The 16,789-nt window shown below is 46.5% G+C and overlaps 2 protein-coding genes across 3 annotated transcripts; one reads left to right on the top strand and one right to left on the bottom strand.

The window, feature by feature from the left end:
* Positions 1 to 403: 403 nt before the first annotated feature.
* LOC125547749 (uncharacterized) lies at positions 404 to 1,474 on the bottom strand. Its single transcript, XM_048711539.2, has one exon. The coding sequence runs from the start codon at positions 1,197 to 1,199 to the stop codon at positions 729 to 731; it is 471 nt and encodes a 156-aa protein (XP_048567496.1). The 5' UTR covers positions 1,200 to 1,474; the 3' UTR covers positions 404 to 728.
* An 11,248-nt stretch (positions 1,475 to 12,722) lies between these two features.
* On the top strand, positions 12,723 to 15,127 carry LOC125547750 (uncharacterized). Of its 2 annotated transcripts, XR_015618022.1 has the most exons (5): positions 12,723 to 13,073; positions 13,584 to 13,709; positions 14,097 to 14,183; positions 14,270 to 14,333; positions 14,597 to 15,127. XR_015618022.1 is itself a non-coding variant. In XM_087546138.1 (4 exons), the coding sequence occupies exons 1-3, from the start codon at positions 12,902 to 12,904 to the stop codon at positions 14,174 to 14,176; spliced, it is 378 nt and encodes a 125-aa protein (XP_087402264.1). In that variant the 5' UTR covers positions 12,723 to 12,901; the 3' UTR covers positions 14,177 to 14,183; positions 14,270 to 15,127. The 2 variants fall into 2 exon arrangements, 1 of the variants encoding a protein (XP_087402264.1); XM_087546138.1 differs by having other exon boundaries at positions 14,270 to 15,127.
* The last annotated feature ends 1,662 nt before the right edge of the window (positions 15,128 to 16,789 follow it).

Genomic DNA, 16,789 nt, shown 5'->3' on the forward strand with positions numbered 1-16,789 from the left:
TCTGGTTTCTCTTAATGGAAATCGGGTGAAGCTTCTATTGAAAAAAAAAACATTATACAGATTTAGGACCTGATCATATGTTGATGGTTCAGGCTTAATACAAAAGTGGATGGGCTCTTTCAAGCAGTAGATGAGGTGCCAACAAACAATTTTTTTTTAACAAACTGTGGTGGGCTATTTCAAGACATTGTGGTTCGAGTGCTTCAGAATGGCTGTGAGATGAGAATTACCAGAATGGATGAATATTCATGAGGATTTAGTAGTTGACATGCGAATTGGCAACTAATTTAAATCCTGGCAGTAGCACCAACTTCAAGCCCTGGAACTAGGTGAATGAAGATTACACAACGAAGGCACACACATGCACATAGCAACGGTAGAAATGAGGAATCATCTTTGATCTCAGAAATGCTTTCTTTGACTTGATTTATGATACAAGAAGAAAGCAGTCACAACTAAAAGTAAAAACAAGCAACTGCACAAACAGGAGTAGTAAAATATCCCTGGTGCTGTAACTTGTGCCGCACATCCATCGACAAATACGTGGAGGCTCTGATCAAAACCTACATCACCCTGGTTCTTGGCTCTCAGACACTATTCCAGGTGCCTTTCAGTTTCAGCAGACGAGAAAGGAAAAACAGAGTAGAAAACCAGAGCTACTGAACAGAACAGATTAACAGAAGCAGAGGCAGTGTTTAGGAGGAGGGGGGGATTGATGAACTGCCATGCTAGCTAATCCTTACGAGATTGGTAGCAGTGCTTGGGTAGTGGTGGTAATCCATGGCGGCGTGCTCCCTATGATCAGGAGCAGCCTGGTGGCGGAGGCGCGCCGTGTTGTAGGCGTAGCCGGCGTCGTCCCCGAGCTTGTTGTGCCATGCAGGAAGCTTGGGCGTCTCGTGGGCCTTGTCTCGCGCGTAGGCAGCATAATAGCCGTGGCCACCGGCGCCGGCGACCACGTGGTCAGCTTTCCGCCCGCCATCATGGTGGGCCTTGCGACCCGCCTCGTCGATGGCCGGCTGGTGGTCTTTGGCCGGCGCCAGCTTGCGGTCGGCTTCGCCGTAGTAGGAGGCATCGTTCCCACGGTCCCCCCTGCGGCCGCGGCCACGGCGACGGCCGCCGCAGCCGGCATGGTTGGACCGCTCGCCGCCGTAGTCGTCCTTTATGCCGCCGCCGAAACAGGAGCTGAACTCGAAGCACATTCTTGTTGGTGACTCGACCTCCTGGCTACCTCTATCTGTTTTCTTTGCTTGCACTGGCACTAGACTAGACAGGACTATCTGGATTTGAGGGAGGTGCACCGAGGAAGCTTAACTGGCTGGATTTCTGGACTGGTGGTGGTGTCAGTGGTACGGGTATATATGCTCCGGGTGCCGAGACGACGAGCTCGTGCTGGACGCGACGTGTGTGGAGGCCTTGGCCTAGGAAAAGCAGAGTCCGGGTTCACACTTCTCCCTACTCCCTAGCCTGGTTCGTCCAACTCCACCTGAAGCGCGTCTTCACCGGGCGAACCAGCATCGCTCCTTCGTGTCATCAGTCTCGGCTTGAGAACAGTGACCTTATCGCGTCGGAGTCGTGCTCCCCCAGTCAAATCGGGGAATCGGGGGGAGACGAACGCTTGCGAGGTGGGCGGTGCGGCGCCGCGGCAGCATCGACGAGCGATTCCGGAGGGAGGCCAAGATGCCGCGGGCAGTACTGTTTGGGTTTGGAAATGCGTGGCATCTTGTTGGGGTTCTGTCTTAGGCATGTTGCCTCATGGACGGCAAGACCGACTGTTATCCATGCTCTCTCCCCCTCCGTGTTCGTTCATCTTGGAACACGACTTTATCAAGGCAGGTAGAATTTTGTCCAAAACGGCGACAGACTGACCATTGCCGATGCCCCCTCCATGTTCATGATACCCACTGCCTTGCGAACGCAGGTTTTCAAGACAAAGAAGAATTTGGTCATGACATTTGTAGTTCTGCCAAATACTTGCCAAGCAGGTGTTGCATTTACCGCATCGAAGACGGCAGGTCTCGGCGGCATGGAGCAGTGGAGTCTCGGAATTGGGCACGGTTTGATAGACGCGTGCAGGCTGGTGGCATTGCCTGGTGTTGTGATGATGTCGACGGGAGATGTTCCTAGCAAGGTCTATGCAATGATCCTTACTGAAAATGGGACAACAGAAGATGGCGTTTGTAGATCCTAGAGTGTGCGCATGTGATGCGCATTGTGGGACGATTAGACCAGCCGGTGCTCTCAACTGGCCAGGTGGGCGGCTTATTGATGCCACTGGATTAGATGGTGTCCATTGATGCAGTTGGAGCATATTTTTATACTTGTACGTGTAGCGACTTTTTTCACTTTGAAGGTTTTTTTTTAGAACGAAGGCTCAAGTAGAGCTCGGCTTTGAATTAACAAAGCCATCAACCGGCTAGGATTACAACTCCAAATATACCACTCACCAACTAAAGCAAAGAAAACATACAACAAAGATACAGGGGCGCCAAGGAACAGCTCACAATGCACATACTACAAGCTAGTTAGAAAGATTGGCATAAAACATATAGCTTGGAGATGCCACTATCCTCTTGCACGCCGAAAAACCAAGGCGAAAGCGAAATCCTGATCAGGAGAGTGCACCGACGACGATGCAAGGCACGCCGTTGCCAAAACCTGGGCTTGAAGAAAGACATATCCATCCAGATCCATCGTCAAAGAAGGCCCCTGTCTGGCTCGAAGGCGCCACACCGTTGAGCGAAGGACATGCTCACCCTAGAGCATAGATGGATAGCCTCGAAGAAACCACTTGGGCGGAACCAGGCGTTCCCGGCATGCCGACGACGACTCACCTAGAGCAGAGCAACACCATATGCCAAAGTTCTGACTTGGAAGAGGGCGAGCGGTGAGAATGCACAATTGGGCAGCAGCGAGGGCCAAGACCAATTTGGGAGAGCGAGCTGAAGTGCAGCCACCGTAGGAGGGGAACCCTATCCCCTCCAGTCCTGGAAGATCCAAGGGCATCGGAGGAATAAACTGCAGCCCGGCGAAGAGTACCATAACAACTTGACCCAGCACCAAGGAAGACGCCGCCACCGCTGGACGCATGCTGCCGCCGCCGACACACTCCACCAACACCACAACGAAGCCCACAACCCACCTTTGTTTCCAAAACAGCGCCTTCAGGAAGGTTACGGCGCCAAGGGCGTCGCCGCTGCCCAACAAAATTGAGGATTTCTCCCGGGAGACAAAGGGAAGGGGGAGGGGGAGCAAGACCTGAACGGCGCCTCCGGGAAGGTGTGCGGCGCCCGCGGGCGTCGCCGCCGGCATGGCTGGCTGGGATTTCCCCGGTCCTGCATCCTGACACCCACTCCCACCCGAGCAGACCGAGGCCCCTCGACGAGGCAAGCCAGATCTGGGGAGGGGAGGAGCTTGCTGGAGAAAAAGAGCAGTGGGGGCGGCCAGATCTGACGCAGCCGGAGCAAACGCTGCCGCCGCGCGCTGGCCCGCATTCTTCGGGGATCTTGCCATCCACACGGCCGAGAACCGCCGACCTGCGCCCGCGCCACCGGATGCCGAAGCCGGCGACGCCTCACCAGCTGGGGCCGCCGCCCCAGATCCAGAGGCCCCCCACGGACGAGGCGAGGCGGCGAGGGCCCCGCCGCCACCTTTGAAGGTGGCTTTGAGTAGATCTTTGTATTTATTTTGTTAGACTCCGTCGAATAACTTAATAAAGATGATTGCATGCATCATTTTGACACATAGATAACAACTTCTAAAAAAACTTGCCAAGCATACAGACTAACAAGGTTCACTGTGAACGTAGATTCTTTAGCCGGAATTTTCATGGCAAGGCAAGCACAGTCCAGATAGTGAAGTTGCTTGGTACCAAACTCCTGTCCAATGCATGATGGACTGCGTGGCCCATCTACTTGGGGTTCATTGCTCTTATTTATGCCTCATTGTGTTCTTCAGGGGAATATTTTGGTTCTCAAAATAATCAATCACTTCATTGGACTGGGTCATGAGTCGTCGAATGCTAGAGACCGAAAATTTATGCTTCTACACTTCGTTCATTAATTTGAACAAGCCTTTTCATGCAAGACCATTGACCTGGATTGGGACTATCAAAGTCTTTGAGATAATGCTCTCTGATATTCAAGGTCATGCCTTACTTTCAGTTTACTTAACAATTTAATTAACTCTGTCAATCCCTCGCAATTTTGTTTACTTAACACTTCAATTAACTATCTTAAAGTCCAAGGGGTAAATGACGTCACCAAACTTCAAGAAAATAAACAAATTTGACGACAGAAACATATGAGCCACCTGCCAGGAAATAGAAAAGAAAGCACATCATTGGACACATGGACGTATATGAGTGCATTACTAGGTATATATCAAACAAGATATGGAAAATAAAATGTCCTTTGCTGCTGCATTCCATTATGCAGCTGCCTTTATTCTCCTACAAGCCTGCTGGAATCTGCTACTCTTCCTCCTCTTCTAACTTGATGTGGCGAAATAGCCACACAGTGGTATGCTTAGACATGAAGAAACCAAAAGGAGGGTATATTCTTGGTAGAGACCATAACTGGATTAGGGACAAAATGCAGGGCGCCAGCAAGGATGGACATGGATATGCACTGAAAAATTCACTAGATCTCAATCTGGGAAGGTGCTTGTCCACCGAAAGTTTGAATTATTAGAGACCGATGCCACTTGTTATGGATTATTTAGTATCAAGTAGTTAATTTCTGTTGTACTCACCCAAAATCTTGACCATTAATCCTATGTAAGTAAGGTCATCTCCTGTGGAGATGGAACAATTGTTTTTTCCATGATGGAGATTTCTTTTGTATATTCCGCGTAGGAGGAATAGGATCAACTTTTGAGTAGCAATCGCCTGGGCCACAGTAGAAACGTTTGGTGTAATATTCTTCAAAAGAGAAGTTGTCCCTTATTTTAAAATAGTGTAGTGCTTTATGAGCTCTTCTTCCGTTAATTAACTACTCCCTTGGTTATATTAGCTTGAAAAACTGTCTTATATTATGAGACGCAAATTTCTGCAGTTATTCTCACAAGGTATTTTTATGCACCAACATAATGAACACTTTATGTATACGTACACCACCTAATTAATGGTCACAAAGGACACATATTGAATTTTTTTTGCTATTTTACAATGGTCTGTAGTATAAAATTATGTGAGCACTATTGAAATGATGGAACCACTAGCAGCATACGGGTGAGCACTATTCTGAAGGTGTATCCATGTTTCACTACATTTTTAACACGGACACTTATCTAATTAAGCACCTGTGTGCATGCTCCGAGAACAGTTGTTAGAGCATCTCCACTTATGCCCCTAAAAAGCCTCCCAAACCACTTTTTAGACGCCGGGCGAACAAAAAACGCCTCACTCGGACCCCAGGACCTCACTTTTCGCTGGATTAGCCAAAAAAAATTGCCGGCGAGCCCAGCCCACACCCAGGCCACCGGGGCGCATCTGGGTGCACCGGCCACGTCAGCCACCCACCTCCTCTCTCTCTCTCCTCTCTTTTCTCTTTCCTTCTGCTACCCCACGCACACACACCGAGCCGTCCTCTGCACGCCGAGCTGCACGGGGAGGCGCCGTGGCCGGAGCTCGCAGTCGCCGCTCGTGCCCGGGGCGGACCTCGTCGTTCTCTCCAGCCGGAGGCGACGCTCCCGACGCCTGCGTGGCCGGGGCGGAGCTTGCCCGCGCCTGCCTGTGCGTGGCCGGGAAGGAGCTCCAGCACGGGGTCCAGGGTGCCGGCCTCGGTGAGGAAAAGGAGGCGCTGCTTGACGAAGGCGAGTGGCGTGGAAGCCGTGGCAGAAGTGCGGGAGCACGCGCACCTCGTCGCCGCACGCGAACTCCGCGAGGCAGATGGCGCACTCCGGCCGCTCCCCCTCTTGCTCGTCCACCTCCCTCTATTCCGGCCTCCACGACACGGTCGGCAGCAGCTGTAGCGCCTTCTTCTCGAGGCCACCGCACGATGCTTTGGGCACCGGCCCGTCGACGGAGAACGCAGAGGGGTTGCATACCAGGGAGCAGCACGCGACCATGGCCAGCCCGACCATGCAGAGGAGGAAGCAGAGCACCGCAATCATGATCAGTGTCGTGTCCGTGTGCACGCTCGTCACGGTGCCGGACATGGAGGCCGCCGATGGCGTGGCCATCGCGGCCAGGCAGTCGACGGACTGCTCGGTGGCCGGGGGCGCGCCGAGCTCGAGCAGCGCGTCGCCGGTGGCGGAGAAGACGAAGACGCGGCCCTAGGAGTCGCCTGGCCGACTGGGGTCGTCGCCGACGAGCTCGAGCTCGCGTGGCCCAGCAGTGCTAACAACATGTTTGTTGTAATGACATGCACAATAAAAGTGAAAAAGAAAAAAAAGACACAACCTATCGGGGGGGATGACTGGAAATTTTTTCCACGCCAGAGAAAAGCTAGCGACGGGGCAACCCCAGAAGGCCGAAAATATGCCTTCTGGGGGCACAACGGTTGGAGATGCTTTTACTGGGACAACTCTTCAGATGATATATATGTTTTCTGTCTTTGAAAGAAGGTCAATCGTGTATCTGAAAGCTATCTCCAAGTTCTTTTTAGTTTGCTCGTGAAAGATGGCGATTAGAAATCTATATCTTCTATTAAAGAGAAGTGATTTTTTTGGTTTCGTCCCGCTTCTTTGGTCCCGCTTCAATTAAATTCACATATACTATTTGGTTTCATTACTTGCCACCCGTTTTGGCCCAACAGAGAAAGCCCACCCGGCGGGTGGCCCAAGTCCAAAGAACTGGCAAAAAAATAAAATTGCAGATGGAAGAGTTGGATCTCATAACCTATCAACCGACCACACATAGTTTATCCAACTGATCCAGCTAGAGATATGAGGATTTTTTTTTCTCCCGTTGCAACGCACGGGCCTTTTTGCTTGTACTATAAAAAATATGATCACTTCCCGTGGGAGATATAGGGGCTGTTTGATTTGTGACTAACTTTGCCAAAGATTGCCACACCTAAGGTTAGACAAGTTTGACCAACTTAGGTGAGTGTTTGGTTCAAGCCACATCTTAGGCAAGCCACACTTGGACCCCACATGGCATACACACAAAAAGTGTGACAAGATTCCCTTAGGCTTGCCAACTTGTGGCTCTCATTTTGATGAACTAACCTTAGTCAAGTTTGACAAAAATGTGTGGCAAAGTGTGGCAATGCTAGTCCTAAAACCAAACAGCCCCATAGTATAGTTGGATTTCTTAATGGAGATTTCATTTGTATATTCCGTGCAGGAGAAATTGGACCGAACTCTGCCACATGCCCCATCAGTTATTCTTGAGGAGAAACTTTTAATGCTAAATGGAAATATACAGTGTGTTGGAAATATAAGCAATTTACCAAATGATTTTATTAACAGAAATATAGATAAAGCATGACTAATATAGTAGAGATAAAACAAGTCATGCGTTCTGACAGAGGGAAGGTAAATAGCTTCTGCATATATGAACCGTAGCCTATCATATCTAAAGCAGACAGTATAGCAAGTAGCATATATGAAGTAGAACCTATCATGTGTAGGACAAGGACTAGAATAAGGAACTGCGGCAGAACTTTTAACAGGAAAAACAAGAACACGTACGGGACAGCAGTAGCAGAAGCGCTGGACTTGGGGTCGGTGTCCTCGCCAGCCATGTCGTCGAGGAGGTCGTGGACGTCGGGGAAGAAGTCGTCGTCGGGGAAGTAGTCGTCGGCGACCGGATCGTCCGTGATAAAGCAGCCAGTAGTCGCGCTGAGCGCTCCCCAAAAACCTTATCACCCTTCTCCCGTACAGCACGCCGCAAGACGGGATGGGGAAGAACGTAGCAGCAGCGCAGCGGTCGGAACTTTGTGGCGAGAGGAAGAGCCTCTTCTGTTGTGTCTCTCTGGAGAGGAGCGACCTCTCTTATATAGGCACAGGAGAAGGACGCGAAGAGGCTGCGGCAGGAGGTGAAGCAACGAAGGGAGACGAAGCGAACAGGCAGCGGCCGAAGAGGCGCGCCGTTCGGCGCGTCGCGTCGCGTCGAGGCGCGGCGCGACGTGGCGAGGCGGGCGGCGGAGGAGGAGCGCGCGTGGATATCCCTCTTGTTCTCGTGCTCGTACAAGTGGGGAAAGAACCTCCCTTATAAGGAGGTCCAACTCCCACTAAACTAGCAATGTGTGACTAAATTTTAGTAGTATCCCTTGTCTTGCACAAATGAGCTAAGTGGGCCTCTACGATTTATTAGGAATTTCTGAAATAGTTATTGGGCTGCCCAATATAGACTAAATTCCAGCACAGTGTAAAAAATATATCAGCTAATTAAAGCTTGTAAAAGATGAATAAATATTAAAACATATGTGTGCTTCCACACTAGTATCCAAACTACTATTAAAAGAGCAAACGTAGATTCTGTTAAAGTCACACAACAAACTGTACACGGAATAACCACAACCTTTCGATTAACTTAACTTAAACATATCCTACCATCAATATTAGGTCTATGGTCTGCCTGAACGCGTCAGATCAAATGTTCTGCCGCCGCCCGTGGTCTGCCAATCGTCCAAGTGCTCCGCCTCCCCAGGATCCACGCGGCCCCACCTGCAAAACCGTGATTCGTGGATCGATTCCGCCCACCCTTTTTTCTCTAGCCCAGATCGAGAAGGACGCATCCTGCGACACTACAATAACGTCGGCGCCTTCCACGGCGTTCGCCGCGGACGATACGATACCGGCGCGGCGCTTCTTCAGGTTGTGGCAGCCAGCGGCCGTCGTCGGCACGGAGGCGCCGTGCGCCATCCTGGTGGTGCCGGCCCACTGGGTGACCGAATCTCCGGTCGTCAGCGTCATCCGCGGCAACAACGACACCATCTACAACTTCCCAAGTCCATGTACCAGGTTCATGAGTTCGCCCGTGCGCCCCTCTCGCTTCTATGTACCAGGACCATTGTATGGATTCAGCGTTCGATTCCAATAGCCGCGGATTGCGTCGTTGTCTGGGTTTGGTTGCGAGTTGTTGATCGCTGGGGATTGGATTGGATGGCGCAATACTATAGGGTAAGCATTACTGGGCAACAAACTGTTCGTGCAAAAAATGGTTCGTCGTTTCCTAATTTTTTCTGATTTTTGTTGCCCATGGTATTTAGGCCATCAGCCATCTACAATGTCGGCGCCCTCAATGGCGTCCGCCGTGACTTGCTGGTCTCCATGCGCTTCAGTGCCGTCCAGCCATGATGTCTTAGGAGTGTGCGACGGGGGGGGGGGGGGGGGGGGCATGACGGGCTTATGTGTCCAATTAATGATTCCTTCACCTATTTCTGACAGACCTAAGGTTGAGTTTTGTCAAGTCATTTCTTTCATATATGCAATGGTTTGAGAGAAGGAAGTACGAGATTAATCTTTTGATCTTTGCAATATACATCTTTTATACAGAGTCCCAGTGTCGATGCTTTACAAAATGAAAGAACTATGTACAAATTCCCTCTGATGCTTAATTGGTTACTTGTTTCTCTCATTTTCCTTTGTATTTTGAACAAGTAAAATACTCTTGGGTCTATGAGAAGAACATCAACTTCTATTTAAGTTTCAAGAGGTGCCGCCGCCCTTCCTCTGCCTGCTACGGACTAGCCCCTCTGCGTCACCCTGCTGACTCCTTGCGTGCAACCGATGGGCTGGGTAACTTGCCTTATTCCTCATATCTTCCTTTCCCTCCCTTCCTCTTGCTTCTCTCTGCCATCTAGATGAGCCCCTGGATATGGACGATTTCATGTACTCCATTGTCGTTGTTGCTATAATACAGTATGATTTATTACAGCTTGTTTGAATGGGTTAGAAGAGGAGTGATGAACTGTTTCGTAGGCATTCATGTATGTTTAAGTTTCATTATCATCTGAAGTATAACTTGCTTCAAACGGTCAATTTACATTCCTACCACAAAATTTCTCTGCGGCTGTGGTTGTATTGGAAACATTTTATTCTAAAAAGTAAATGTTTTCATGCCAAATATCTATGGTTTGTTTTGTTCGGATAAGTGATGCAATCAGTAGCACTGTTGTCTTTCATACAATTTATACTCTAAATATTCTTATTTACCTCCCAAGACTATAGCCCACAAACTAAAAAGTAAATGCTTATTCCTCTCTATCCAGGATACTATTGTGAGATGGTCTGATACATAAAAGACGGCCTCAAGCCCCTCTAAGGAAGCATCCAGTCTCGCCATTCTACCAATTTCGCTAGAAAAACGATCTACTAACTTTGCCGGAGCGCCGACTGCCTGTGCTCCACCTGAGGTACGCCGAACAGCCAAGCCACGAGTAGCCTTGAAGTAGCAAGCTGTTATGTTTGAAAATTAATTTAAAAAAACATGTGTTCTGGCTTTATTACTTTGCCATGATCTTTTACTGTGTGCCTGCAACCGTAGCGCCCATCGGCATTACCTTGCCATATATGGACAGTCTGCTGAGTAATTCAGAGCAAGAAAGTTATTTTACTGGAAAAAGTACATCCAGTATGAAACCCGGGAAATTAAATTGAAATCTGTCTGCAACAGTTAGGATTGTAGTATACAAGTTTACAGTCACAGATGAATATATCAAGTTTACTATGAACTAAAAGTGAGCAGGTTTGACAAAAAACACAATTCAGGGTCACACGCTTCAGGCTCGCACTTGCAAATGGTTGTAGAAGGGACCTACTACTTGAAAGTTAATGAAGCTTTATTACTTTTCTCCACATTGGTAACTTCACTTTTCAGAATAGAGGTGGATCATCCATTACTCATGGGCATACGTATTCCTCCTTCTACTGATGTTGCCCTGCCCATTAAAGTGTCTTTTCTGAACATTGCGGTCGTGCTCCATGAATCAGATACTACTATCGGCTATTGTAGTGATGTACTGGTCATCTACTACGCCTACAAAAGCGTGAAGTGCAGATCTTATACTGATTTGGTAAAGTTAAACCATAAAATGCTTGACCAATATCATAAGCACGACTGTGAATTCTAACATGGAGTAGAGTTAATAGGGTATTTGGGGGAAAATAATCTTAAGATTAGCAAGGTGACAAGTGTTGGGGAGTATTATCAGTGAACATACAGTAGATAGCTAGATTAGTTGGTTGTGTCTTCCATCCATTTTTTTGTAAACTGCCAACATAGGCTCACTCTGCACCAAGCAGATGGTAGTTCTAGCTGAGGAGGATACAAAAAGAAAAACAACCAAACAGAGTTAAGCACCAAGAATTTTACCACAGTTTTATTTGCTTTTACACAACAAGTTTATCATTTAGCATTTCTCATTCATTCGCCCTTAAAATGTATCCTTTGATTGTTGAACTTATAGGTATTAAATTCATGATTGAAGGAGTGTCTCATGGCTTAATAGTCATTTAGGCACGTGAAATTTTTAGGAGTGAAGTCAGGAGAATAGGCCCATGGGGGCGTGGTCAATGGTGCAGTGGATCCCGGCCCTTGCCTGTGGGGGGCTCCGTTTTTAGATGTGTTTTCGAGTTTTGTTAGGGTTTGTGTCCTGTTTAGGAAGGAGAGATGGCGGCGGCTCCCTGAATATGGAATAAGGTTCTCCCCGCCTAGCCCCCGTTCTGGTGGTGCACCTAGCACCGTCGGTGGGCGTGTGGAGGTGTGTCTCCGGCAGATCTGCTTGTGGTGGATTTCCTTGGATCTGTTTGTCGTTCGTCTACGTTTGTGTCTTCAGGTTGGATCCTTCTGATCTACGTAACTCTTTATTGGCGCTGGTTGCTGTTCTGCTGCGATGGTCCTATGGGGGCTTAGCACGACGACTACCCGACTGTCTATTACAACAAGTTTTGCCCGGCTCCGGTTAGGGAGGGGTGATGACAGCGGCGTGCCTTCCGCTCGCTTCAGTGCTTGTAGTTGTCGCTAGGTGGATGTAAATTTTTATTATTTCTGGTGTTCGTTGTACTGTCATGATTGAAGATGAATAGATCGGATGTTTTCTCGCTAAAAAAGAATCCAGATAATGAAGAAAATAACTTGGTTAGAAGGTAAATTCATGATCACCAATGCCTAGCTATTTTTTGATCTTACTACTATAAAGGATGCAAGTGTAATGTGTAGGTTCAGAGAGCATCCCTGTCCATGAACAATACTTTACATTTCTGAATATCCCTAGCTTTATTTTCATTATTCTGATCATCATTATATTTTGTTGGTACACCATTATATTTTGTTTATTTTACTGATCTATTTTTTTCTAAGATGAATGCTGATTGTTTTCACATGATGATACATATGTTGCACGTGCACGCTTACTAGTGAACTATAATAGCATTTTGGGAGAAGACGTTTTCCTTTTTCTCCCCAGCTTCTTCCCACCCATACTAAGAAGACTAGGCCTGTAAGGATTCGATTTACCTGGGTTTTTTGGAAAAAAAATTCAGGGTAGCTGTAAAAATTACGCGTGTGACGAAAGTGCTTCATTCCCTTCATTTTGCTATTCCCACCTTGTGGACTTGACGCGTGTGACGCATAATAGAACCTTCGATTGTAATTCTTTTTTCATTTTGGGCCTGTAGCGTTTTTCACGTGTGTTTTCTTAAGCGGTTTGCACTTTGACTGGGCCTTCTGGGCTGTGCGTGTCCTGCGCTGCGATTTCTTGTCTCTCTCGAAGCCTCGAGTATCCCGATATAAATGGGCATCAGACTGACTCTCGCCTCATCTCTCGGTGCCCCCTCCCGCCGCATCCCCATCCCCTTCTCTTCTTTGTGGATGCGCCCGCCCAGGCCGCCGGTGACCCTCACCATCAGAGCCCTCCCCCACGTCGTCGTCGGAGGGAGTTGTCGCTTTGGCTAGGATAGGGTCTTTGCCGAGGGTTGAGGCGCCCCAGTTCCCCATCTCCCCGCCTCAGTGATGGAGAGGTGCGAGATGGATGTGGGGAGGAGCGGGCATGGTGCAGTGGCTGAAGGAGGCGTTGGCGTGGTGGCGGCGTCGGGAGCGGTTGGAGGCGACCACGGGCATCCAGTCGTAACGGCAGGGGGCGATGTGGCTGCTCGAGGTCCGGTTCATCTTGGATGTCACGGAGGTAACCCATATCCGAGCAGTACTTCACTCCAATCGCATGACACGCTGCTCCCAGTGAGGCTAAATCCCCATATTATCCATCCAAATCTGTCGTGTTCTCTGAATGATGTGCTGTGAGCTTCATGGTTGGGTGAAGACTCCTGCTTAAAGTTTTCGATCTACACAGTTTCCGGGATGGATGAGTGGTGTGACTAATTTGTTTCTGACAATTCCAAGGTTTCCGTGTGGTTTCAGTAAAATTTGTTGATTGGGATAAGTTTGATTGATCTGATGATTTTGTCGTTTCTTTCTGTCAAGAAAAGGTTGATCTCATGTTGTTTATTTTTTAGTATATGGGATTTATTTTGCAGGACAGAATTTTGTGGGCAGAGTGGTAAGAACTGACAATTAATTGACTTAATTAATTCCATATTTTGTGTTTGCATTATAAATCAGTTCAGTTTTTATGCAAAATATCTTGCACCTGTGTTCATCTGCTCCTCTGACCACTCCATGCCATGCGTATGTGCAGTCCTTGCCTCATTGGACATGTTCACTCTCATGGCGAGCCTCAGTGGCCTGTGGCCGCCAGCGTGCCCTCTCGGTGCCTGCCGGTGCAAGAAGGCATCGACGGGGCAGATGGTGGCCCTGTACACTGGTTTGTGCCTGCTCTGCCTGAATTTCGAAAATAAGTTTTCATGAGTTCTTCTAGTTAAGTAGATTTCGTGTATGGATTTCTTTTCCTAGCATTAACTTTTACTTGTGTTTATTCGGTTTGTACGCAAGAATTCTAGAGCCATGGATGCAAGAAAATAGATTTGGGTCTGGTATTCTAATATGAGTCGTTTTGAGAAGTGAAAAATGAAGACTCTTAATTGCAAACCAGTAACGGAAGAAGAAATAAAAATTTATTGATCCCAAATGACAATGGATCTGCTCTCTGTTTCTATAAGTTCATTTCATTCTGCAAGCTTCTCCAATAATTACCTATAATTTTTCAGATATAGCATTGCCAATCGTCTGAACTTGCTTGTGAACATTGCAGGCAGCGCCAATATTCATGCACTTGAAAAACCCCGGACAGTGAAGAACATGGGAGTGCAAGGGCACATTCTGTATTCTTGATATAATGGTAGGAAGTATGTAAATAATGTTATTTGTAGTGAGACTGACAAAGCTTATGCATGAGATAGAGCTTCATTGTACATTACTTTGCAGGTTTCAAGCCTTTTGATGGAAGCTCCTGTATCTTCCTAGCAAGGCTGATGGACTCTGGTGCTTGGTGAATGTTGCCCAGCCTTGACCTCTCTTAAGTTTTGCATAAATAGTTAAATACATCATCTGAGCTAATCAATTTATATGAAAACAAATCAGTAGTGATTTCGTCAAATATATGGGTTATTTTGATGACAGTTCGCTTCTCTCCCTAGATGATCAAATCAACTATTTTAATCTCATTGAACAACTAGATGATTGAAGTGCTAATCAAATTAATATGCCCCCACCAGTTTATTAGGTACTAATTGAATTAATATGCTCTCACAGGTTTATTAGGTGATAACTAAAACGAACATTCTTTGGCTGACATTTGAAGTAAGATTAAAAACAACCTACAGAACAAACTGGAGATGGTACACATCAGATGGCTCCCTCCCATGGAGAATGAACTGAAGATTAATATTGATGGCGCTTTCCACCCTGAACCAAACACTGGTGGTTGGGGTGCAGTCATCAGGAATCATAAAGGAGAGGTAAAAGTATGTGGGTGCCTAGCTAGGAATGGATAAAGGAGTGACAGCCATTGGCCTTGAAACAGATTCAGTGCTGCTGAAGCAAGGGGTAAACAATGATGAATGAGGCCTCTCTGCTGTCTACCTAGGCTTAGAGGAGCTCAAGGAATATCTGAAGCAAAACTTTGAAGTGTGTCGTTTTACTTCTGCTAGGAGGAACTGTAATAAAGTAGGCCGTTGTTTTGCTAGCTATGGTAGTACCTTAGCATGTATGATCATCTTCAAACAGATCATGTAATTCCACTTGTATCGGACCTGGTGGTGACTCTTCTCTAATTTCTGCATACATCTCCCCTAGATATGGACCACCCTGCTTTTGCATTATCTGTTTTCAAACAACAAGAAACTTAGTTCTGTAAATTCATAAAACTAATATGCCAGTTAGAATGCGCGAGTATATGCACCCTTTGCTTTTAAATAAAAAGTTGTGTAAAATAAACTTATGTGTAAAGCTTGATCATTCTAATTTGTGTTAATTAAGTACATATGTACATTATTGAGGGGATGATCTAAGGTAATGAAGCGTAAGGGGATTAAATAAAGTTTTATTTAGTAGGTGTGATCTGTCATAGATGGTGAAAATGACAATTGCTCATGCATTGTTTTTCTTAAAACAAGATTCCCATTATGTCATCATTTTGACATTCTGCTTCGATATATGTCGATGCAGATAGAACAAGCACCTGGCTGACGAAATTGCTTGGCTAGCGGGTATTCTAAGTTATTGTATTAAGATCAGATAGTTGCCTCTTCAGTTCTATATGCACATGCACATAGGTGTGTGCCAGTATTGGATAAACATTTCATTGAACATTCTGTTTGCAAGATATATGCTCATGTGATAATTGTTTGGAACTACTAACGCAGTGGTTATCAATCTAAGTACATGTTGTTGTCTAATCTCATCCTCGAACGAGCGCAAACTAAGAAAATGAGCAGGCCTTCAGGCGTTAATGGGCCATTTCTGTCGATGGGCTCTGGCCCAAGTTATCTCAGCCCAGTATAGATGATTTATTTTTCTGGTTTTAGCTACTGCACTGGGCTCTCTAATGAGTTGCCGTGGGTATTTTCTGGCATTTTTCTGTCTTCCAGTACATTTTAAGTTCTTTGACCAAAAAAGGTACGTTTTAAGTTTATATTTTATGTTTTTGCACTGTTTTATATATAAATTGCCGAAAATACCATGGACTAAAATTGTCATTTTTTTGCATCAAATTAAACCAAAGGTTTTATGATGTGTTAATTAAATTTGATGTTTAATTTGAGAATTATAGTATGACTTCAAATTTAATTTTGAAAAATGTCACTTTTTTTATTAGTCATTACATGAGTTTGTACAAGCTCTTTGCAGCACTAATCTGGCATGTGGCCATAAAACTGATCTGAATCATCAAAGATCACCAAATCAGCAAATTTGGTCCTTACAATTGAAATGTAGTTACCATTGTATGAAATGTATCTCTTGTTTTATGTAATAAAATCTCGCTTTTCAAGATGCCTTATCGTCTATCCTAGCTTAACTCCACTATAAGATATACATCCAAGTTCTCCATAATTTACCATGGTAATTCTGCATCCGGTACGACTATCACTACATGATTTAAATCACTTATGCATGTACCAACTAGATGTACCTTTTCCTTGTATGAACTACTTTGCAACGAGTCAAATCTTGGAACGAGTTACCGAGCATTACAAAGGAACTTAATAGCTTATCAATTCATGTGGCGCGGCGTGCCGCCGCGCACTACCCGCTAGTACTCCCCTAGGCTGTCATGCTCCCTCCATCGTTGTTCTGCTAAATCCGGTTCCGGATCCCGCGTCATACCGTGGGGCTGCCGGCTCTATGACAGGTTCCCTTAGCCACGTTCGCCCTATACTTCGACGGTCAATTTGACCAATCAAAGGTAGATTGTGTGCTACAAAAATGTAACAATCGAAAACTTTT

This window comes from Triticum urartu, chromosome 3A (assembly GCF_056163025.1).
Source record: "Triticum urartu cultivar PI428250 chromosome 3A, HENAU_Tu73, whole genome shotgun sequence".
Taxonomy (NCBI): domain Eukaryota; kingdom Viridiplantae; phylum Streptophyta; class Magnoliopsida; order Poales; family Poaceae; genus Triticum; species Triticum urartu.